Raw genomic sequence first — 17,101 nt, 5'->3', positions numbered from 1 at the left:
AGACCGGATTGAAAGCAGATTAGGAAACCGGATCGAGGGCACTTGCATGACGCGCTGTAACTGATCTGGGCATGCTAGATGTTGATGGCGGGTACCCGAGATGGAAAGTGTTCCATTCCCCAGAACCAACAATTTCTCACGAGTGCAAAACGCGTGTCAAAATCTAGATGTGTGCGGCTGGACGCGTTCTGGTTCCAACCAGAAGTGGCTTAGTTTACAATCGACCCATAGTTTGACTGGTTCTTGTTCTTTGGCTGTTGCAGATTGTGTCGTCGGCCTCCACCGACCTGCAGGATTACACCTATTACTTTGTTCCCGCACCCTGGCTTTCTGTCAAGCTGCTACGACTCCTGCAGTGCTACCCTCCACCTGGTAAGGCACCTCGCCAGCTTACGACTGCGTCCTTGGGTTGATGGGAGCGAATAGTCCATTGGTACTACTGTAATACTCGCGGCGTTGCCCATGGTCACATGATATCCATGTATCATTGTTAAAAGTAAGATGGCAATGGAGTTGCAAGAAACTTCAAAAACTCGCTCCGTGGCGTCACCTAAGGGCCAGAGCCTGCAATTACAGCGTGACCGTTGACATAGCAAAGTTGAACAGGAAATGTTGACATAGCAATTTACAATGGTGAATATTGACACAAAAGTAGGGCCTAAAAGTCGTGACAATAGGAAGCCAGGTGCATAGGCAGGAGTTGTTCACCCTATGTAAGATTTTGTCATTAATATGCATAGATCGATGTGAATAGCATCCTGGTTGCCTGATCCATCTAGCGAGTGTATAACTAAGCTGCACAAACCAGAAGAGACCCGGTTCAATTGCTTGCTTGGTGTTGTGTTAGCTAATTCAACCAGGGTGTCGGTAAAGGTTCTCGAATTGGCCCTGGCAACCCTGGGCGACTGAGGGCAGTTGTTTTCCACACTCATTCTGTTTCGTCCACTGCAGAGGACACTGCCGTGAAGGGTCGCCTGATCGAGTGTATGGAGACTATCCTGAATAAGGCTCAGGAGCCACCGAAATCCAAGAAGGTACAACACTCCAACGCCAAGAACGCAATTCTTTTTGAAGCGATCAGCCTCATCATACATTACGACAGGTATGCGGCACGGCGTTTGTGCGCGATTTAAGGGAGTTGTGTCGCAATGTAAATAACGTAGCTCGTGCATTTGGCTTTGCTGCCTTCCGCAGTCAAAGAGCCCCCCCAGCACTCGCTCTCGCTCCCTCTGAACTTGAGGTATCCCGTGGGAAGCTGGCACTCTTGGAATTGTTCCCCAGAGAGAATTAAGAGAGGAATTCAGGTGGGACACCAGTGTGCCAATTGGGGTGTTTGTTCATTCACTGGATGTGGGCGTCGCTGGCAAGGCCAGCATTTATTGCCCATCCCTAATTGTCCTTAACTGAGTGTCTCGCTGGGCCATTTCAGAGGCCAGTTAAGAGTCATCCACATTGCTGAGGGTCTGGCGTCACATATATCGGCCAGACCGGGTAAGGACGGCAGATTTCCTTCCCTAAAAGGATGTTAGTGAACCAGTTGGGTTTTTATGGCAATCCGGTAGTTACGTGGATTTGAACCCGGATCATTCATCCAGGCCTCCAGAATACTGGTCCCGTAACATAACCACCATGCTACCGTTCCCTAGGGTTAAAGCCGACAATCTTCCCTCTGTCTCTTGATTCCAGTTGTGGAGCACTGAGCAGGGGGGTTGGTACGGAATTGCTTGCGGGCACACTCATTACATTAGGAGGGCCAAGATTAGATTCCTTCCGCACTGCTTTGACTGCGGTTTTCATGGGAGCTGCAAGTTGCTTCCATGTTGCACTGCGCTTGTGTTCCTGATTCACTGGGACGTTGACTTTGTTGCACCACCAGCCACTCCAGAGCCCTGAGCACAAATACCCAGGCTGATACTCCACTGCAGTACTGAGGGAGTGCGGCACTGTCAGAGGTGCCATCTTTCGGAAGAGACGTTAAACCGAGGCGAAGGGGCAATGCTGAGGGAGCGCTGCACTGTCGGAGGGGCAGTGCTGAGGGAGCGCTGCACTGTCAGAGGTGCCGTCTTTCAGATGAGACGTTAAACCAAGGCCCGGTCTGCTCTTTCAGGAGGACGTAAAAGATCCCACGGCACTACTTTGAAGAGGAGCAGGGGCGTTGTCTCCGGTGACCTGGCCAATATTTATCCACTGTGAGACTAGGGAGGAAGATGAAAGGCTTGTTTTTAAAATGTATATTGTATTTTTTTTTAAACCAACGCGTTTTAATTTCCCGTTAGCGAGCCGAACCTGTTGGTGCGCGCCTGTAACCAACTGGGCCAGTTCCTGCAGCACCGCGAGACTAACCTGCGATACCTGGCGCTGGAAAGCATGTGCCTGTTGGCGGGATCGGAATTCTCCCACGAGGCCGTCAAAACCCACATCGAAACAGTTATCAACGCGCTGAAGGTAAGTCACTCCAGTCACGTCTTTTCAAAATGTGCCCATCGCAGTGAGGAATGTCAGCGCTGGAGAATGGAACCCTTTTTTTTTTTTCCCATTTGGCATTGAGCACTCCCAAGGCCAAGTGTAGCACAGATAGAGGCAGGGTAGGCCTCCTTCTGTTCTACCCCAATCATCATCTTTATCGGTGGTCCCTCCTATCGAGGATGACTTGCTTCCACACCAAAAAGGGATGAGTTCAATGAAGGACCTAATATTCCGGATCCCGAACTACATCCTGAAGGATGGAAGATGCCTGTGGGTGGATTTTTTTAACGTGAGGTGACCGTTGCACACCAGCCACCACACGGGGCTTGACAGAGCGAGGTCTTGGTCCAGTGGCAAGGATTAACCAAGTCGACTGGAGACCAGCTCTGCTGCATGGACCTAGTGCGCTCACATATCGCACAGTGTGGGTTGGGCCCGTGCTGCCCCCTGGGCCCTCGCCTCTCCCGGGCCCCGATCACGTCGCTCCACGGTCACTCGCTGCTCCTGTGCCCCGACCCCGCCGCTCCTGCTGTACCTGCCCACGCTCCAATCAGCGACCTGGAGCTTGGCGACGTCCAATCCAGTCGCCCTCTTCAGCACGCACTGTACCAAATATCAAATCGGTGCTGCACAGCAGTGCCTACACGTAGTTGCGATAGGGGGATGGGGGTGTTCACAGGCTTTTCAGCTGATAGGCTGACGTCCTCTGACCCTCCATTCAGGAATGTGAGGCACTTCATTTTTCATCCCGCACTCCTCCTGCCAGTCGTGCATTAAGCTGTGCATCTAATGCTTGCTACCTGAAGAGTGAGGGTTTCTGCCTCTCCCATTCTTTCAGGCAGTAAGTTCCAGACCCCCATAACCCTCTGGTTGAAAACATTTCCCCTCAAATCCCCACTAAACTTCCTACCAATAACTTTAAATCTATGACCCTGGTTGTTGATCCCTCTGCTCGGGGAAATAAGTCCTTCCTATCCACTCTATTTAGGCCACTCGTAATTTTATACACACCTCAATAAGGTCTCCCTCAGCCTCCTCTGTTCCAAAGAAAACAAACCCAGCCTATCCAATCTTTCCTCATAGTTAAAAATTTTCCAGTCCACGCAACATCCTCATAAATCTCCTCTGTAACCCCTCTCGTGCAATCACATCTTTCCTGTAATGTGGTGATCAGAACTGCACGTAGTACTCTAGCTGTGGCCTAAAGATTGTTTTATACAGTTCAAGCGTGACCTCCCTGCTCTTGTGTTCTGTGCCTCGGCCAATAAAGGCAAGTATTCCGTATGCCTTCTCAACCACTTTATCCACCTGGCCGGCTACCTTCAGGGATCTGTGGACATGCACTCCAAGGTCCCGCTGTTCCTCTACACTTCTCAGTATCCTGCCATTTAATGTGTATTCCCTTGCCTTTGTTAGCCCTTGGACCTTGGTCCTTAGAAAGGACTTGTGATCTCTTCCCGCTTAATATCAATGCTCACGTGTGTGTAGCTTTGAATTATTTCTTTTTTTGCTTCTGCACTGGTCGGTTGTATTGCATCGTAACTCCCTACATCTTGTGTTCCTGGTATGATCTTATTTAAAGCACCGTCTCCTCGGGTGGGTTAGCGCTCTGGAAGGCACGTCGTTGGAATGCTTTTGCTTGCTTATCCTGTGTGTGTGTGGTTTTTTTTCTGGAATAGACGGAGAGGGATGTGAGTGTGCGCCAGCGAGCCGCAGACCTTCTGTACGCCATGTGCGACCGCACCAACGCACCACAGATTGTGGCCGAGATGTTAAGTTACCTGGAAACTGCTGACTATTCCATTCGTGAAGAGATCGTATGTTACCCCTTTCTTTCTTTTTACTAATTTATATATCCTTTATTTGTGTGTGCGCGCATGCCCTGATGTCGTCTCCTTTGGCTCGGTGTCAAATTTTGATGACGCTCCTGTAAAGCGCCTTTGGGGACATTTTTCTGCATTAAATTCTGCCCTCTTGAGCATCCCTGATTATAATCGCTCCACCATTGGTGGCCGTGCCTTCTGTTAACTGGGCCCCAAGCTCAGGAACTCCCTGCCTAAACCTCTCCACCTCTCCACCTCTCTCTACTCCTTCAAGACTCCTTAAAACCTACCTCCTTGACCAAACACCTGCCATAATTTCTTCTTATGTGACTCGGTGTCAAATTTATTTGTTTTGTCTTATAACACTCCTGTGAAGCGCCTTGGGACGTTTTACGACGTTAAAGGCGCTATATAAATACAAGTTGTTGTTGTTAAAGGCGCTGTATAGATGCAAGTTGTGGCTGACACCTTAATTAGCCCTTACAAGGAGAGATCGCTCCCCCACCCCTTTGGTATCCTTTATCAGTACAAGGCTTTTTCGCTCCTTTATTTCCTGCCTTGAGCCTCCCACCCAGCTACCTGCGGATGTCACCACACTTCCAAAGCAATTTGTTGTAATATGAAGCGCTTATGAGACATTTATGAGGGATGTTTCGATGCAAACCGTGCCTCCCTTCTTTCCTATCCCGTAACCCAAGTGTATTCGGAGGATAACCCAAGTGTATTTGGAAGAGTGAGTTTCACTTCTTTTTCTTCAGGCGTCTCCGGCTTAAAAACCCCCAACGCTCGACTGCAGTAATTCGCAGTCGAGCGTTGGGGGTTTTTAACCGGAGACGCCTGTATGTACCTAATTCAAGTTCCTCTTGCTTTGGAACGGCAAGGAAAGACATATTTTCTATTCTGTGGAACTGTAGTAAATGGATACTGTCAATTAAAACATTGACAAATTCTGTAAATTTGAGACTTATTCTCAGTCATCCATGCCCTTGATCTTTTCCAAATTGTGGTCAAGACCAATCTTCTCTGGCAGGAAAACTTCCAGCTTATTTTCAGCTCCCTGACAAAGTTCCACAGGACACTCATCTTGAAGCTCAATCAATGGTATTTGCAGTCACAATTGCTTGCAGAAACAAGTAATCAGGGGCGTCTCTACACAAACTACACATTAAATGCTGTTTCTTGTATTTCTTAAATAAATGCAAGTCTTGCAGTCAAAACATAATTTTCAGAATTTTCCTAGCAAAAACATTTGTGAACCAAAAGCTGCTTTGAAGATTTAAACTGACTTTCAAGTTTGAGCACATTTTGTGTTATTCATCAGTTGACATGTACAGAGGGAGGAGGAGAGGGCAAAACTGAAGGACTGGTAGTGGGGCTGGGAGGCTGCTGTCGAAGCAAGCCTAGCGTGTTGCTCCAACACATCCGGTATGTACTGCAGCCACGGTGGTGGAACATACGAACATAAGAAATAGGAGCAGGAGTAGGTCACACCGCTCCTCGAGCCTGCTCCGCCATTCAATAAAATCATGGCTGATCATCGACCGCAACTCCCCTTTCCCGCCCGATCTCCATATCCCTTAATTCCCCTAGACTCTCAATCTTATCGATCTCAGCCTTGAATATATTCAGAGACCCAGCATCCACAGCCCTCTGGAGGAGAGAATTCCAAAGATTCACCACCCTCTGAAGAAATGTCTCCTCATCTCTGTCTTGCTATTGAGGGAGTGCAGCGAAGGTTCACCAGACTGATTCCCGGGATGGCGGGACTGACCTATCAAGAAAGATTGGATCAACTGGGCTTGTATTCACTGGAGTTCAGAAGAATGAGAGGGGACCTCATAGAAACGTTTAAAATTCTGACGGGTTTAGACAGGTTAGATGCAGAAAGAATGTTCCCAATGTTGGGGAAGTCCAGAACCAGGGGTCACAGTCTGAGGATAAGGGGTAAGTCATTTAGGACCGAGATGAGGAGAAACTTCTTCACCCAGAGAGTGGTGAACCTGTGGAATTCTCTACCACAGAAAGTAGTTGAGGCCAATTCACTAAATATATTCAAAAGGGAGTTAGATGAAGTCCTTACTACTCGGGGGATCAAGGGTTATGGCGAGAAAGCAGGAAGGGGGTACTGAAGTTTCATGTTCAGCCATGAACTCATTGAATGGCGGTGCAGGCTAGAAGGGCTGAATGGCCTGCTCCTGCACCTATTTTCTATGTCTATGTTTCTATGTTTAAATGGCCGAGCCCTTGTCCTGAGACTCTGCCCCCTGGTTCTAGACACTCCAGCCCGGGGGAAACAACCTCTCAGCATGTGCCCTTCAGAAACTTATGTTTCAATTAGATCTTCACTCACTCTTCTAAACTCCAGAGAGTATAGGTCCATTCTACACAATCTCTCACCATAAGACAGCCCTCTCTCCCAGGAATCAATCTAGTGAACCTCGGTTGCACTGCCTCCTCTAAGTCAAGTATATCCTTCCTTTAGATAAGGAGACCAAAGCTGTGCGCAGTACCCTGGGTGTGGTCTCACCAAGGCCCCGTACAATTGCAGCAATACTTCCTCACCCTTGTACTCCAACCCATTTGCACTAAGGGATTTGGATATCGAATTAAGTGGCGACGTCGCTGATGGAGCGACTGTTGACTCGGCTGGCCCATGGTGGCACTGAACCACACCGCGATGAGGAAGGTCTCTGGGTCCATGGGCCTGTGTGGCTCAGTACTGGCTGGTCATCAGCCTTGGGCGGCTGCGGCAGCGTTTTCAGAAAGGACACCCACTCACTCTGCCTTTGTTGTTTAAAATCCACGTCAGGTCCTGAAGGTGGCAATTCTCGCGGAGAAGTACGCAGTGGATTACACATGGTACGTGGACACAATTCTCAACCTCATTCGCATTGCGGGAGACTACGTCAGCGAGGAGGTGTGGTACCGAGTAATTCAGATCGTCATTAACCGTGATGATGTCCAAGGTTATGCCGCAAAGACTGTGTTTGAGGTAAAGGTCTGACTTGGATTTTTGTAAACAATATAAAACCTGTGATACTCCACAGACAGCCCCATTACGAAGAAAACCTCCGTAATGTTTCCAGTCTCTCTCTCTCTCTCTCTCTCTCTCGCGCTCTCTCTCTCTCTCTTTCTCACCTCTATCGACACTGATACCTTAATTCTTGCCATTGTCACCTTGTGTTCCTCCTTCCCCACTCGCCTTCCAAAATCCACCCTCCATAAACTCCCTCATCCTGAATTCCACCCCTCTCCTATCTCCCACCAAGTCCCAATTTGCTCATCATCCCAATCCTTGCCAACCATCTCTCAGTACGTCAACTTCAAAATGCTTGTCATAGACTAGTACAGCATAGGAGGAGGCCATTCGGCCCTTCGAGTCTGCGCCGGCTCTTTCGAAGAGCAATCCAGTTAGTCCCGCTCTTTCCCCAGATCCCTGCAATTTTATTCTCCTTCAAATATTTATCAATTCAATCTGTCTTGTCTTCAAATCCCTCTACGGTCCCCATTGATCTCACTGCTCCAAGCTCCTCCTACGCCCCAGCTCCATCTTGCTCTCCACTCTGTCGTGGTGCACATTCCCCATTACCTCTGCTCCACTATGGCTGGCAGAGTCTTTAGCCATGTTGCCCCACTCTCTGGTACATTTCTTACTATATCTCTACCCTCTCTCAAACCCCCCCCCCTTTTTTTTAAACTATATCTCTTGGCAGCGGACTATCCTACTCCTGTTGGAATCTGACATCCTTTTGTGAAGTGCCCTCGGATGTCTTGCTACATTAATGAATGCAAGTTGAATGAGCCTTATGTTTTGTTGGATGAAAATCTCTCGCTGCTTAGAAGAAACGTCTGTGATACTGAAACTTTGGGGTAACACAAGGATCACAATCTTTTGGTTGCCCTCATTCTGGAAAACTGGTCATGGTAGCCTAGTATATATGGTACCCAAACATAGAAACATAGACATAGAAAATAGGTGCAGGAGTAGGCCATTCGGCCCTTCTAGCCTGCACCGCCATTCAATGAGTTCATGGCTGAACATTCAACTTCAGTACCCCATTCCTGCTTTCTCGCCATACCCCTTGATCCCCCTAGCAGTAAGGACCTCATCTAACTCCTTTTTGAATATATTTAGTGAATTGGCCTCAACAACTTGCTGTGGTAGAGAATTCCACAGGTTCACCACTCTCTGGGTGAAGAAGTTCCTCCGCATCTCGGTCCTAAATGGCTTACCCCTTATCCTTAGACTGTGACCCCTGGTTCTGGACTTCCCCAACATTGGGAACATTCTTCCTGCATCTAACCTGTCTAACCCCGTCAGAATTTTATATGTTTCTATGAGGTCCCCTCTCATTCTTCTGAACTCCAGTGAATACAAGCCCAGTTGATCCAGTCTTTCTTGATAGGTCAGTCCCGCCATCCCGGGAATCAGTCTGGTGAACCTTCGCTGCACTCCCTCAATAGCAAGAATGTCCTTCCTCAGGTTAGGAGACCAAAACTGTACACAATACTCCAGGTGTGGCCTCACCAATGCCCTGTACAACTGTAGCAACACCTCCCTGCCCCTGTACTCAAATCCCCTTGCTATGAAGGCCAACATGCCATTTGCTTTCTTAACCGCCTGCTGCACCTGCATGCCAACCTTCAATGACTGATGTACCATGACACCCAGGTCTCTTTGCACCTCCCCTTTTCCTAATCTGTCACCATTCAGATAAAGATCATGTACCATATTGGACAAGGCGTTTACCCACTGAGTAGAGCTCTGTCCCTCATTGGACGAGGCGTTTGCCCGCTGAGTAGAGCTCTGTCCCTCATTGGACGAGGCGTTTGCCCACTGAGTAGAGCTCTGTCCCTCATTGGACGAGGCGTTTGCCCACTGAGTAGAGCTCTTGTCTTATTGGACGAGATGTTTACCCGCTGACTGGGCCATGGGGGCGAGATTCTTTAAGCAGGACTGAAAATATAAACCAGCCAGTGTACAGCTGACCGGTCTAATCTGGATCGTGCCTGGGGGGTGGGGAAACTGGTCTGTTTCCGGTTCTCACTCTTACGATTGCTTCACAATCTCAAAAAATGTACTTATTATTAAAAATGGTAAAAGGCCAAGACATTGTTTCCATTGGTAGATAAACCGGAGACACAAGGCCACAATCTTGAGATATGCGAAGAGGCCGATTTTAAAAGAAACATTTTAAGAGTTAGCAGAATTTGGAGCACTTTGCCACAAGTGGCGATCGATGCAGGGAGGTCTTACTGCAGTTGTACAGGGCCTTGGTGAGGCCTCACCTGAAATGTTGTGTTCAGTTTTGGTCTTCTAATCTGAGGAAAGACGTTCTTGCTATTGAGGGAGTGCAGCGAAGGTTCACCAGACTGATTCCTGGGATGGCAGGACTGACATATGAGGAGAGATTGGATCAACTGGGTCTGTATTCACTGGAGTTTAGAAGGATGAGAGGGGATCTCATAGAAAAACAATAGTCTGACTGGACTGGACAGATTAGATGCAGGAAGAATGTTCCCGATGTTGTGGAAGTCCAGAACCAGGGGTCACAGTCTAAGGATAAGGGTAAGCCATTTAGGACTGAGATGAGGAGAAACTTCTTCACTCAGAGAGTTGATAACCTGTGGAATTCCCTACCGCAGAAAGTTGTTGATGCCAATTCATTGGATATATTCAAGAGGGAGTTAGATATGACTTGCGGCTAAAGGGATTAAGGGGTATGGAGAGAAAACAGGAAAGGGGTACTAAGGTGAATGATCAGCCATGATCTTATTGAATGGTGGTGCAGGCTCAAAGGGCCGAATGGCCTACTCCTGCACCTATTTTCTATGTTTCTATCACAGCATTCGAAAAGGTTTTATTTATGAAAGGGACCCGGTGTAAAATCAACCCACGAGAGGGGGCTAAATTTAATGCATGAGAGGGAGTGGTGGGAGGGGAGGGGAGGGGGTGGGGCGTGCATGGCTAAATGGGACCTCCCCCCTCTTGTGCTCAAAACGTCTGTGTGCGTCTACGTTAAACTATTTTCGATTTTGGTTTTTCAGGCACTCCAGGCTCCGGCCTGTCACGAGAACATGGTGAAAGTGGGCGGATACATTCTGGGTGAATTTGGGAATCTCATTGCCGGTGATCCCCGGTCCAGGTGAGCTGATGAAGGTAAAAGAGATGGTGCGTAATGTGCGTTCAGCCTGGTGCTTCGGACTGTGTTTTTGAGTTGAGCCGGAGCCTGAGCAGCCAGGGATCTTGGAGAGTCGTGCTGCTCCTCCGCAGCGCCACAGACACAATGGGAGAAGTCTGTTTTTCCATATAAACAGCAACAACTTGTATTTATATAGCGCCCTTATAGTGAAACGTATTATGAGACAGAAAAAAAAAATTGACACCGAGCCACGTCAGGAGAAATTAGAGCAGGCGACCAAAAGCTTGGTCAAAGAGGGAGGTTTTAAGGAGCGTCTTGAAAGAGGAAAGAGAGGCGGGGAGGTTTAGGGAGGGAGTTCTAGAGCTTGGGGCCCAGGCAACAGAAGGTACGGCCACCGATGGTGGAGCGATTATAATCAGGGTTGCTCAACCGAGGGAGAATGCCGATGTTAAGTAATGGTGTATTCTGAATGCGAGTCAGAAGTTCATTGTTTCCCTCCATTCAGTTGTGTGGTCTAACTTGGGTTTTTGTGTGAAATTATTTTTGCTCAGATTGTCATTAAAAGTCCATCTGATTCACTAATGTCCTTTCGGGAAGGAAATCTGCCGCCCTTACCCGGTCTGGCCGATATGTGACTCCAGACCCACAGCAATGTGGTTCACTCTTAACTGGCCTCTGAAATGGCCCAGCGAGACACTGAGTTATATTCAAGAAGGTGCCTCACCACCACCACCTTGAAGGCAATTAGGGACGGGCAATAAATGTCGGCTTTGCCAGCAATGCTCACATCCCATGAACAAATATTTTTGAAAAACATGACACATTGTGTTTGTTCATTTCGTGCAGACTGTGCCAGCATCAAGCCATCAGATAGCACAGGTCCGATGCAGAGTATAATTCCCCTGACTTGCCCCAACTTTGGAAGAGCACCCCTTACTCCATCTTTTCATTTTCTCAACTGTCCTGCAGTCTCGGAGTGTCACTTTATATGCACAGCTTTATACACTTTTCTTAAATTAGGGCAGATGACCAAAAGCTTGGTCAAAGAGGTAGGTTTTAAGGAGCGTCTTGAAAGAGCAGTAGAGAGGCTTAGGGAGGGAATTCCGGAGCTTGGAGCCCAGGGAACAGTAGGCACGGACACCAATAGTTGAGTGATTATAATCAGGGATGCTGAACCGAGGGAGAATGCCGACATTCAGTAATGGTGTACTCTGAATGCGAGTCAGAAGTACATTGTGTCCCAAACATTTTAATGCAAGTCCGCTTCTCGAAAGAATCGCCTTCCATCTCATCGGCCTGGGCTGGATTCGAACCCAAGGTGAAATTCTATTGCACCCCCCCCCCCCCCTCAGTTGTAGTTTTGCTTATGATGGGATTGTTTCCCAGTTTGCCAAATTGCTGACTATTTTTGTTAATGTTGGTGATGGTCCCGTTAAGCTGTGCGGCCGTGCAGCGGTCTGGAGGTCCCGCGCAGGACGCTTGCCTGCTTTACAATGGAAATCCAGCACATGCGCGGCTGTGCAGTTAAAGGGGCCTTGCAGCCAAAACAAAATTAGAGAGAACATTGTTGGTGGCCACCTCTCGCCTGGGCAGGGCCAAGACTGCAGTGATACACTTGACCCTTGAACCCTTTGCTGCCACCTGGCTAAGAAGCCGATGCTTTCGGTGTTGGGGAACTGGAGCACCAAGCATCGGAGGACGATCTGACTGTCTGGCTCTCGTTTACCAACCATCTTACAACACGCTTTTATTAAATGGGGGAAACCAAGACCCGAGTGAAGCGGTGTACCAACTCTTCTCTGTACCTAACTGCTGTGTATCGTGCAGGAATAGAGAAACTGTTTCCAATGGCTGAAGGATCGGTACCCAGAGGGCGCAGATTTAAGGTGATAGAGACGACGTGAGGATAAACCTTTTTACGCAACGAGTGGTTAGGATTTGGGAATGCACTGCCCGAGAGAGGGTGGTGGAAACAGGTTCAATCGTAGCCTTCAGAGGGGAATTGGATAAATGCTTGAAGGAGAAAAAATTGCAGGGATATGGGGAAAGGGCAGGGAAGTGGGACTAACTGGGTTGCTCTTCGAATGAGCCGGCACAGACTCGATGGGCCGAATGGCCTCCTTCAGTGCTGTACAATTCTGTTTCTATGAATAGCTTGGGGTGCTTGGTCCTTCCTTTAGCTTTTGCTCCCACTCAGCGCCTTCCTCCTTTTTTAAAAAAAAAAAAAAATATGTATTTTCAGGATTTGGACGCACTGGCAAGACCGGCATTTATTGCTCATCCCCTAATTGCCCCTCGAAGGTGGTGGTGAGCTGCCATCTTGAACCGCTGCAGTCCCGTATGCTGAAGGTGCTCCCACAGTTCTGTTAGGGAGGGAGTTCCCAGGATTTTGACCCCAGCGATGATGAAGGAACGGCCGATTATATGTCCACTGTCTGGATGGTGTGCGACTTGTCTGCCATGGTGTTCCCATACACCTGCTGCCCTTGCCTTGTGTACACTTGGAGCAGGATCCATGCCCCCGCACCTTTTATACACACTGATCGTCGAAAAAATATTGTCAAATTGTTTGCACGTTGGCGATGAGCCATTTCACGTCTCCTCATTGTCCTGATGAAGGACATGCACCAAAATGTCTCTTCACAGATGCTGACTCACCTGCAGGTTGCTTTTCCACAGCGCTCTGTTTTTATTTTACGCAGCAAATGTATTGACACAACATTAAAGTGCTTTGCATTAAGTGGGATTTTTCCTATAGCCCGTTGGTGATGAATTGAGAGTAATGAACAAGAGGTATAATGGCTGAATTGTAATTTATTTTTTCCCTTCTCCCTGTAGTGTATTGGCACACGAAACACCGTGATGACGGTGTGTTGTACAGAATAGCTAGAGGGAAATACAACACCTTTATCTGTTTTTTTTTTACCTCTGCCAGGACATTCAAAACAAATTAGTTCCTGGGATGTGGGCGTCGCTGGCCAGGCCGGCATTTATTGCCCATCCCTAAGTTGCCCCTTGAGAAGGTGGTGGTGAGCCGCCTTCTTGAACCGCTGCAGTCCCGTGTGGTGCAGGTGCTCCCACAGTGCTGTTAGGGAGGGAGTTCCAGGATTGTGACCCAGCGACGATGAAGGAACGCCGATTGTACATCCCAAGTTGAGGCAGTGGAGGGGAGACTTGGAGGCGGTGGTGTGCCCATGCACCTGCTGCCTTTGTCCTAGGCGGTGGAGGCCGCGGGTTTGGGAGGGGGCTGTTGACTGGTGAATCGTGATGTTTAAGGCTTCGCAATGTGTGGAGGAGGCTCGCTGGATCAGATGCTCTTTTCCTGTCCCATCACCTTTTCATATGCTCGTGTGTGTGATTTATTTCTAACGTGTTTTTTTTCCTCTCTTTTTCCTCCCCCCCTCCCCCCCCCCCCCTTCGCTACCCGTCCTTTCAGCCCCTTGGTTCAGTTCAACCTGCTACATTCCAAGTTCCACCTGTGCAGCGTCCCGACCCGCGCGCTGCTGCTCTCCTCTTACATCAAGTTCGTCAACCTCTTCCCCGAGACCAAGGCCACCATCCAGGACGTGCTGCGCAGCGACAGCCAGCTGCGAAACTCTGACGTGGAGCTGCAGCAGCGGGCCGTCGAGTACCTCAAGCTCAGCTCGATTGCCAGCACCGACGTTCTGGTACGTACACGGCACGATCCCGAGACTTCCCACTTCGAGATGTTTGTGCTTACAGGGTAGATAGGGCAACATAAGCAATAGGAGCAGGATTCGGCCCCTCGAGCCTGCTCCGCCATTCAATAAGATCATGGCTGATCTGATCATGGACTCGGCTCCACTTCCCCGCCCGCTCCCCATAACCCTTCACTCCCTTATCATTCAAAAATCTGTCTATCTCCGCCTTAAATATATTCAGTGTCTCAGCCTCCACAGCTCTCTGTGGTACAGAATTCCAAAGATTCACGACCCTCTGAGAGAAGATATTACAACAACTTAAGAATTAGGAGCAAGTCGGCCATTCGGCCCCTCGATCCTGCTCCGCCAGTCAATGAGCTCATGGCAGATCTTCGACCTGAACAGCACTTCCGCGCCGGATCCCTCGATTCCCCTAGAGTACAAAAATCGATCGATCTCAGCCTTGAATATACTCGACGACTGAGCATCCACAGCCCTCTGGGGTAGAGAATTCCAAAGATGCACAACCCTAGATTGATAATTTGGGTAAAGGTACCTGTGGGTTGCCGTATATACGGAGGTATCTCGGCGAGAGGGAGAGGGGTGGAGGAGACATGATCAGCTTTCAGAGTTCAGTCGCAGCCCAGGTAACTGATTTCTTTCTTTCTTTCTTTCTTTCTTTCCCGCTTTCTTTCTTTCCCACTTTTTCGCTCGCTCGCTCTTTCGCTCTCGCTCTCGCTTTCGCTCTCCCACAGGCCACCGTCCTGGAAGAGATGCCTCCGTTCCCCGAGCGGGAATCCTCCATCCTCGCCAAGCTCAAGAAGAAGAAGGGACCAAGCACCGTGACGGACATGGAGGAAGGCAAGAAGGAACAAACGGAGGTCAACGGTGGTGTCGAGCCTGCAGTGAATGCTAGCACGGTGGTGAGTACGGGATTGGTGGAAAACCTGCATTGGATGATGCAGTGATGGGTCAAACATCATACCTTGCCTTCACTCAATGGGTAGCACACTCACGGCTTAAAGTCCCACTCCAGACTGACCCACCCAGAGCAGTGCCGAGGGAGCGCCGCGCTGTCGGAGGAGCAGTGCCGAGGGAGCGCCGCGCTGTCGGAAGAGCAGTGCCGAGGGAGCGCCGCGCTGTCGGAGGGGCAGTGCCGAGGGAGCGCCGCGCTGTCGGAAGGGCAGTGCCGAGGGAGCGCCGCGCTGTCGGAGGGGCAGTGCCGAGGGAGCGCCGCGCTGTCGGAAGGGCAGTGTCGAGGGAGCGCCGTGCTGTCGGAGGGGCCATCTTCTATGCATGGTATGGAAGCAGCTCCTTCCTAGGGAGCATCGTTCCCTCTGCCGATCTCGCACAGCCCGGGACCCACTTTTCCAATGTTAAATTATTAATTGGCCGTGGTTTTCCACCCCCCCCCCCCCAAAAAAAATGAGAGGGAGCCTGTTCTATAGGTTGACCACTCGCTCAGTTGTTTCCACAGATTAGTTTTGAATTTACCCCCCTTTGAGCACAGGACATGTCCTCTTGATCAACAGTGTTCAGGACGAGGTGAAGCAGCGGGTCATGGCCGCTGTGTTGCTTTTTATAAATGTAAAGAAAGAAAGACTTGCATTTATACAGCGCCTTTCGCGGCCACCGGACCTCTTGAAGCGCCTTGCAGCCAATGAAGTACTTTTTGGAGTGCGGTCGCTGTTGTAACGTGGGAAACGCGGGAGTAACGTACTGTAAGTTGGCGAGGTGATTTCCGGCTGTCCTAACCCTGTGCTCTGCTCGTCCCTTGCAGTCTACGCCCTCCCCGTCCGCGGACCTCCTGGGCCTGAAGAGCGCCCCCGCCAGCGGAGGCAGCCTGTTGGTGGACGTGTTCTCAGACGCCATTCCCGCCACCGGCGCTCTGGCCCCCGGATCCGAAGACAACTTTTCCCGGTAAGCAGGCCGTGTGTCGTCGGACTCTGGTCTCTTGTTTGGGCGGGGGGGGGGGCGGGTGGATGGTTGCAATGTGGCTGGCAAGTAATCGCGATCCGACCAGCGTAACTGGATAATTGGCTATCAAGGGAATCGGGGGGGGGGGGGGAGCGGGGGGGTGGTTATGGGGAAAGTGGAGTTGAGGTTGAAGATCAGCCATGATCTCATTGAATGGCGGAGCAGGCTCGAGGGGCCGAATGGCCGACTCCGGCTCCCATTTCTTGCGAATCGGATCGCGGTGTGTTTCTGTAGAGGTCGTACTTGAAGCGTTTCAATGGGACACCACCCAGGTCAGTTTTTGATCAAAGTGGATATTATTTTTTAAAAATCCCTTCGGGACGGATTTTTAGAGTGCCCGTTATCCAACTGCCCCAGTATGTGGCTGGCCAGCTTGGCTTTCCCCTCTCCTGGGCTGCCTAGGTGATAGAAACATAGAAACATAGAAAATAGGTGCAGGAGTAGGCCATTCGGCCCTTCTAGCCTGCACCGCCATTCAATGAGTTCATGGCTGAACATGCAACTTCAGTACCCCATTCCTGCTTTCACGCCATACCCCTTGATCCCCCGAGTAGTAAGGACCTCATCTAACTCCTTTTTGAATATATTTAGTGAATTGGCCTCAACTACTTTCTGTGGTAGAGAATTCCACAGGTTCACCACTCTCTGGGTGAAGAAGTTCCTCCGCATCTCGGTCCTAAATGGCTTACCCCTTATCCTTAGACTGTGTCCCCTGGTTCTGGACTTCCCCAACATCGGGAACATTCTTCCTGCATCTAACCTGTCTAACCCCGTCAGAATTTTAAACGTTTCTATGAGGTCCCCTCTCATTCTTCTGAACTCCTGTGAATACAAGCCCAGTTGATCCAGTCTTTCTTGATAGGTCAGTCCCGCCATCCCAGGAATCAGTCTGGTGAACCTTCGCTGCACTCCCTCAATAGCAAGAAAGTCCTTCCTCAGGTTAGGAGACCAAAACTGTACACAATACTCCAGGTGTGGCCTCACCAAGGCCCTGTACAACTGTAGCAACACCTCCCTGCCCCTGTACTCA

The 17,101-nt window shown here is 49.6% G+C and overlaps 1 protein-coding gene across 5 annotated transcripts in view; it reads left to right on the top strand.

The window, feature by feature from the left end:
* ap2a1 (adaptor related protein complex 2 subunit alpha 1) overlaps positions 1–17,101 on the top strand; it is a 75,202-nt gene that overhangs the window by 29,530 nt on the left and 28,571 nt on the right. For all 5 annotated transcript variants that reach the window (XR_011587888.1, XM_070861835.1, XM_070861837.1 and 2 more), the window contains exons 7-15: positions 264–372; positions 952–1,102; positions 2,277–2,445; positions 4,146–4,283; positions 7,099–7,281; positions 10,338–10,435; positions 13,869–14,100; positions 14,850–15,017; positions 15,875–16,014. Coding sequence is in view for 4 of the 5 variants with exons in the window: in XM_070861835.1 (XP_070717936.1) it covers positions 264–372; positions 952–1,102; positions 2,277–2,445; positions 4,146–4,283; positions 7,099–7,281; positions 10,338–10,435; positions 13,869–14,100; positions 14,850–15,017; positions 15,875–16,014 (1,388 nt within the window). In the remaining variant the exon portion in view is untranslated. The remainder of the gene's footprint in view (positions 1–263; positions 373–951; positions 1,103–2,276; positions 2,446–4,145; positions 4,284–7,098; positions 7,282–10,337; positions 10,436–13,868; positions 14,101–14,849; positions 15,018–15,874; positions 16,015–17,101) is intronic.

The sequence above is a fragment of the Pristiophorus japonicus genome, chromosome 19 (genome assembly GCF_044704955.1).
Source record: "Pristiophorus japonicus isolate sPriJap1 chromosome 19, sPriJap1.hap1, whole genome shotgun sequence".
Lineage (NCBI taxonomy): Eukaryota > Metazoa > Chordata > Chondrichthyes > Pristiophoridae > Pristiophorus > Pristiophorus japonicus.
The sequence above is the reverse complement of the archived record's forward strand: the minus strand, read 5'-3'. Positions and strand labels throughout refer to the sequence as shown.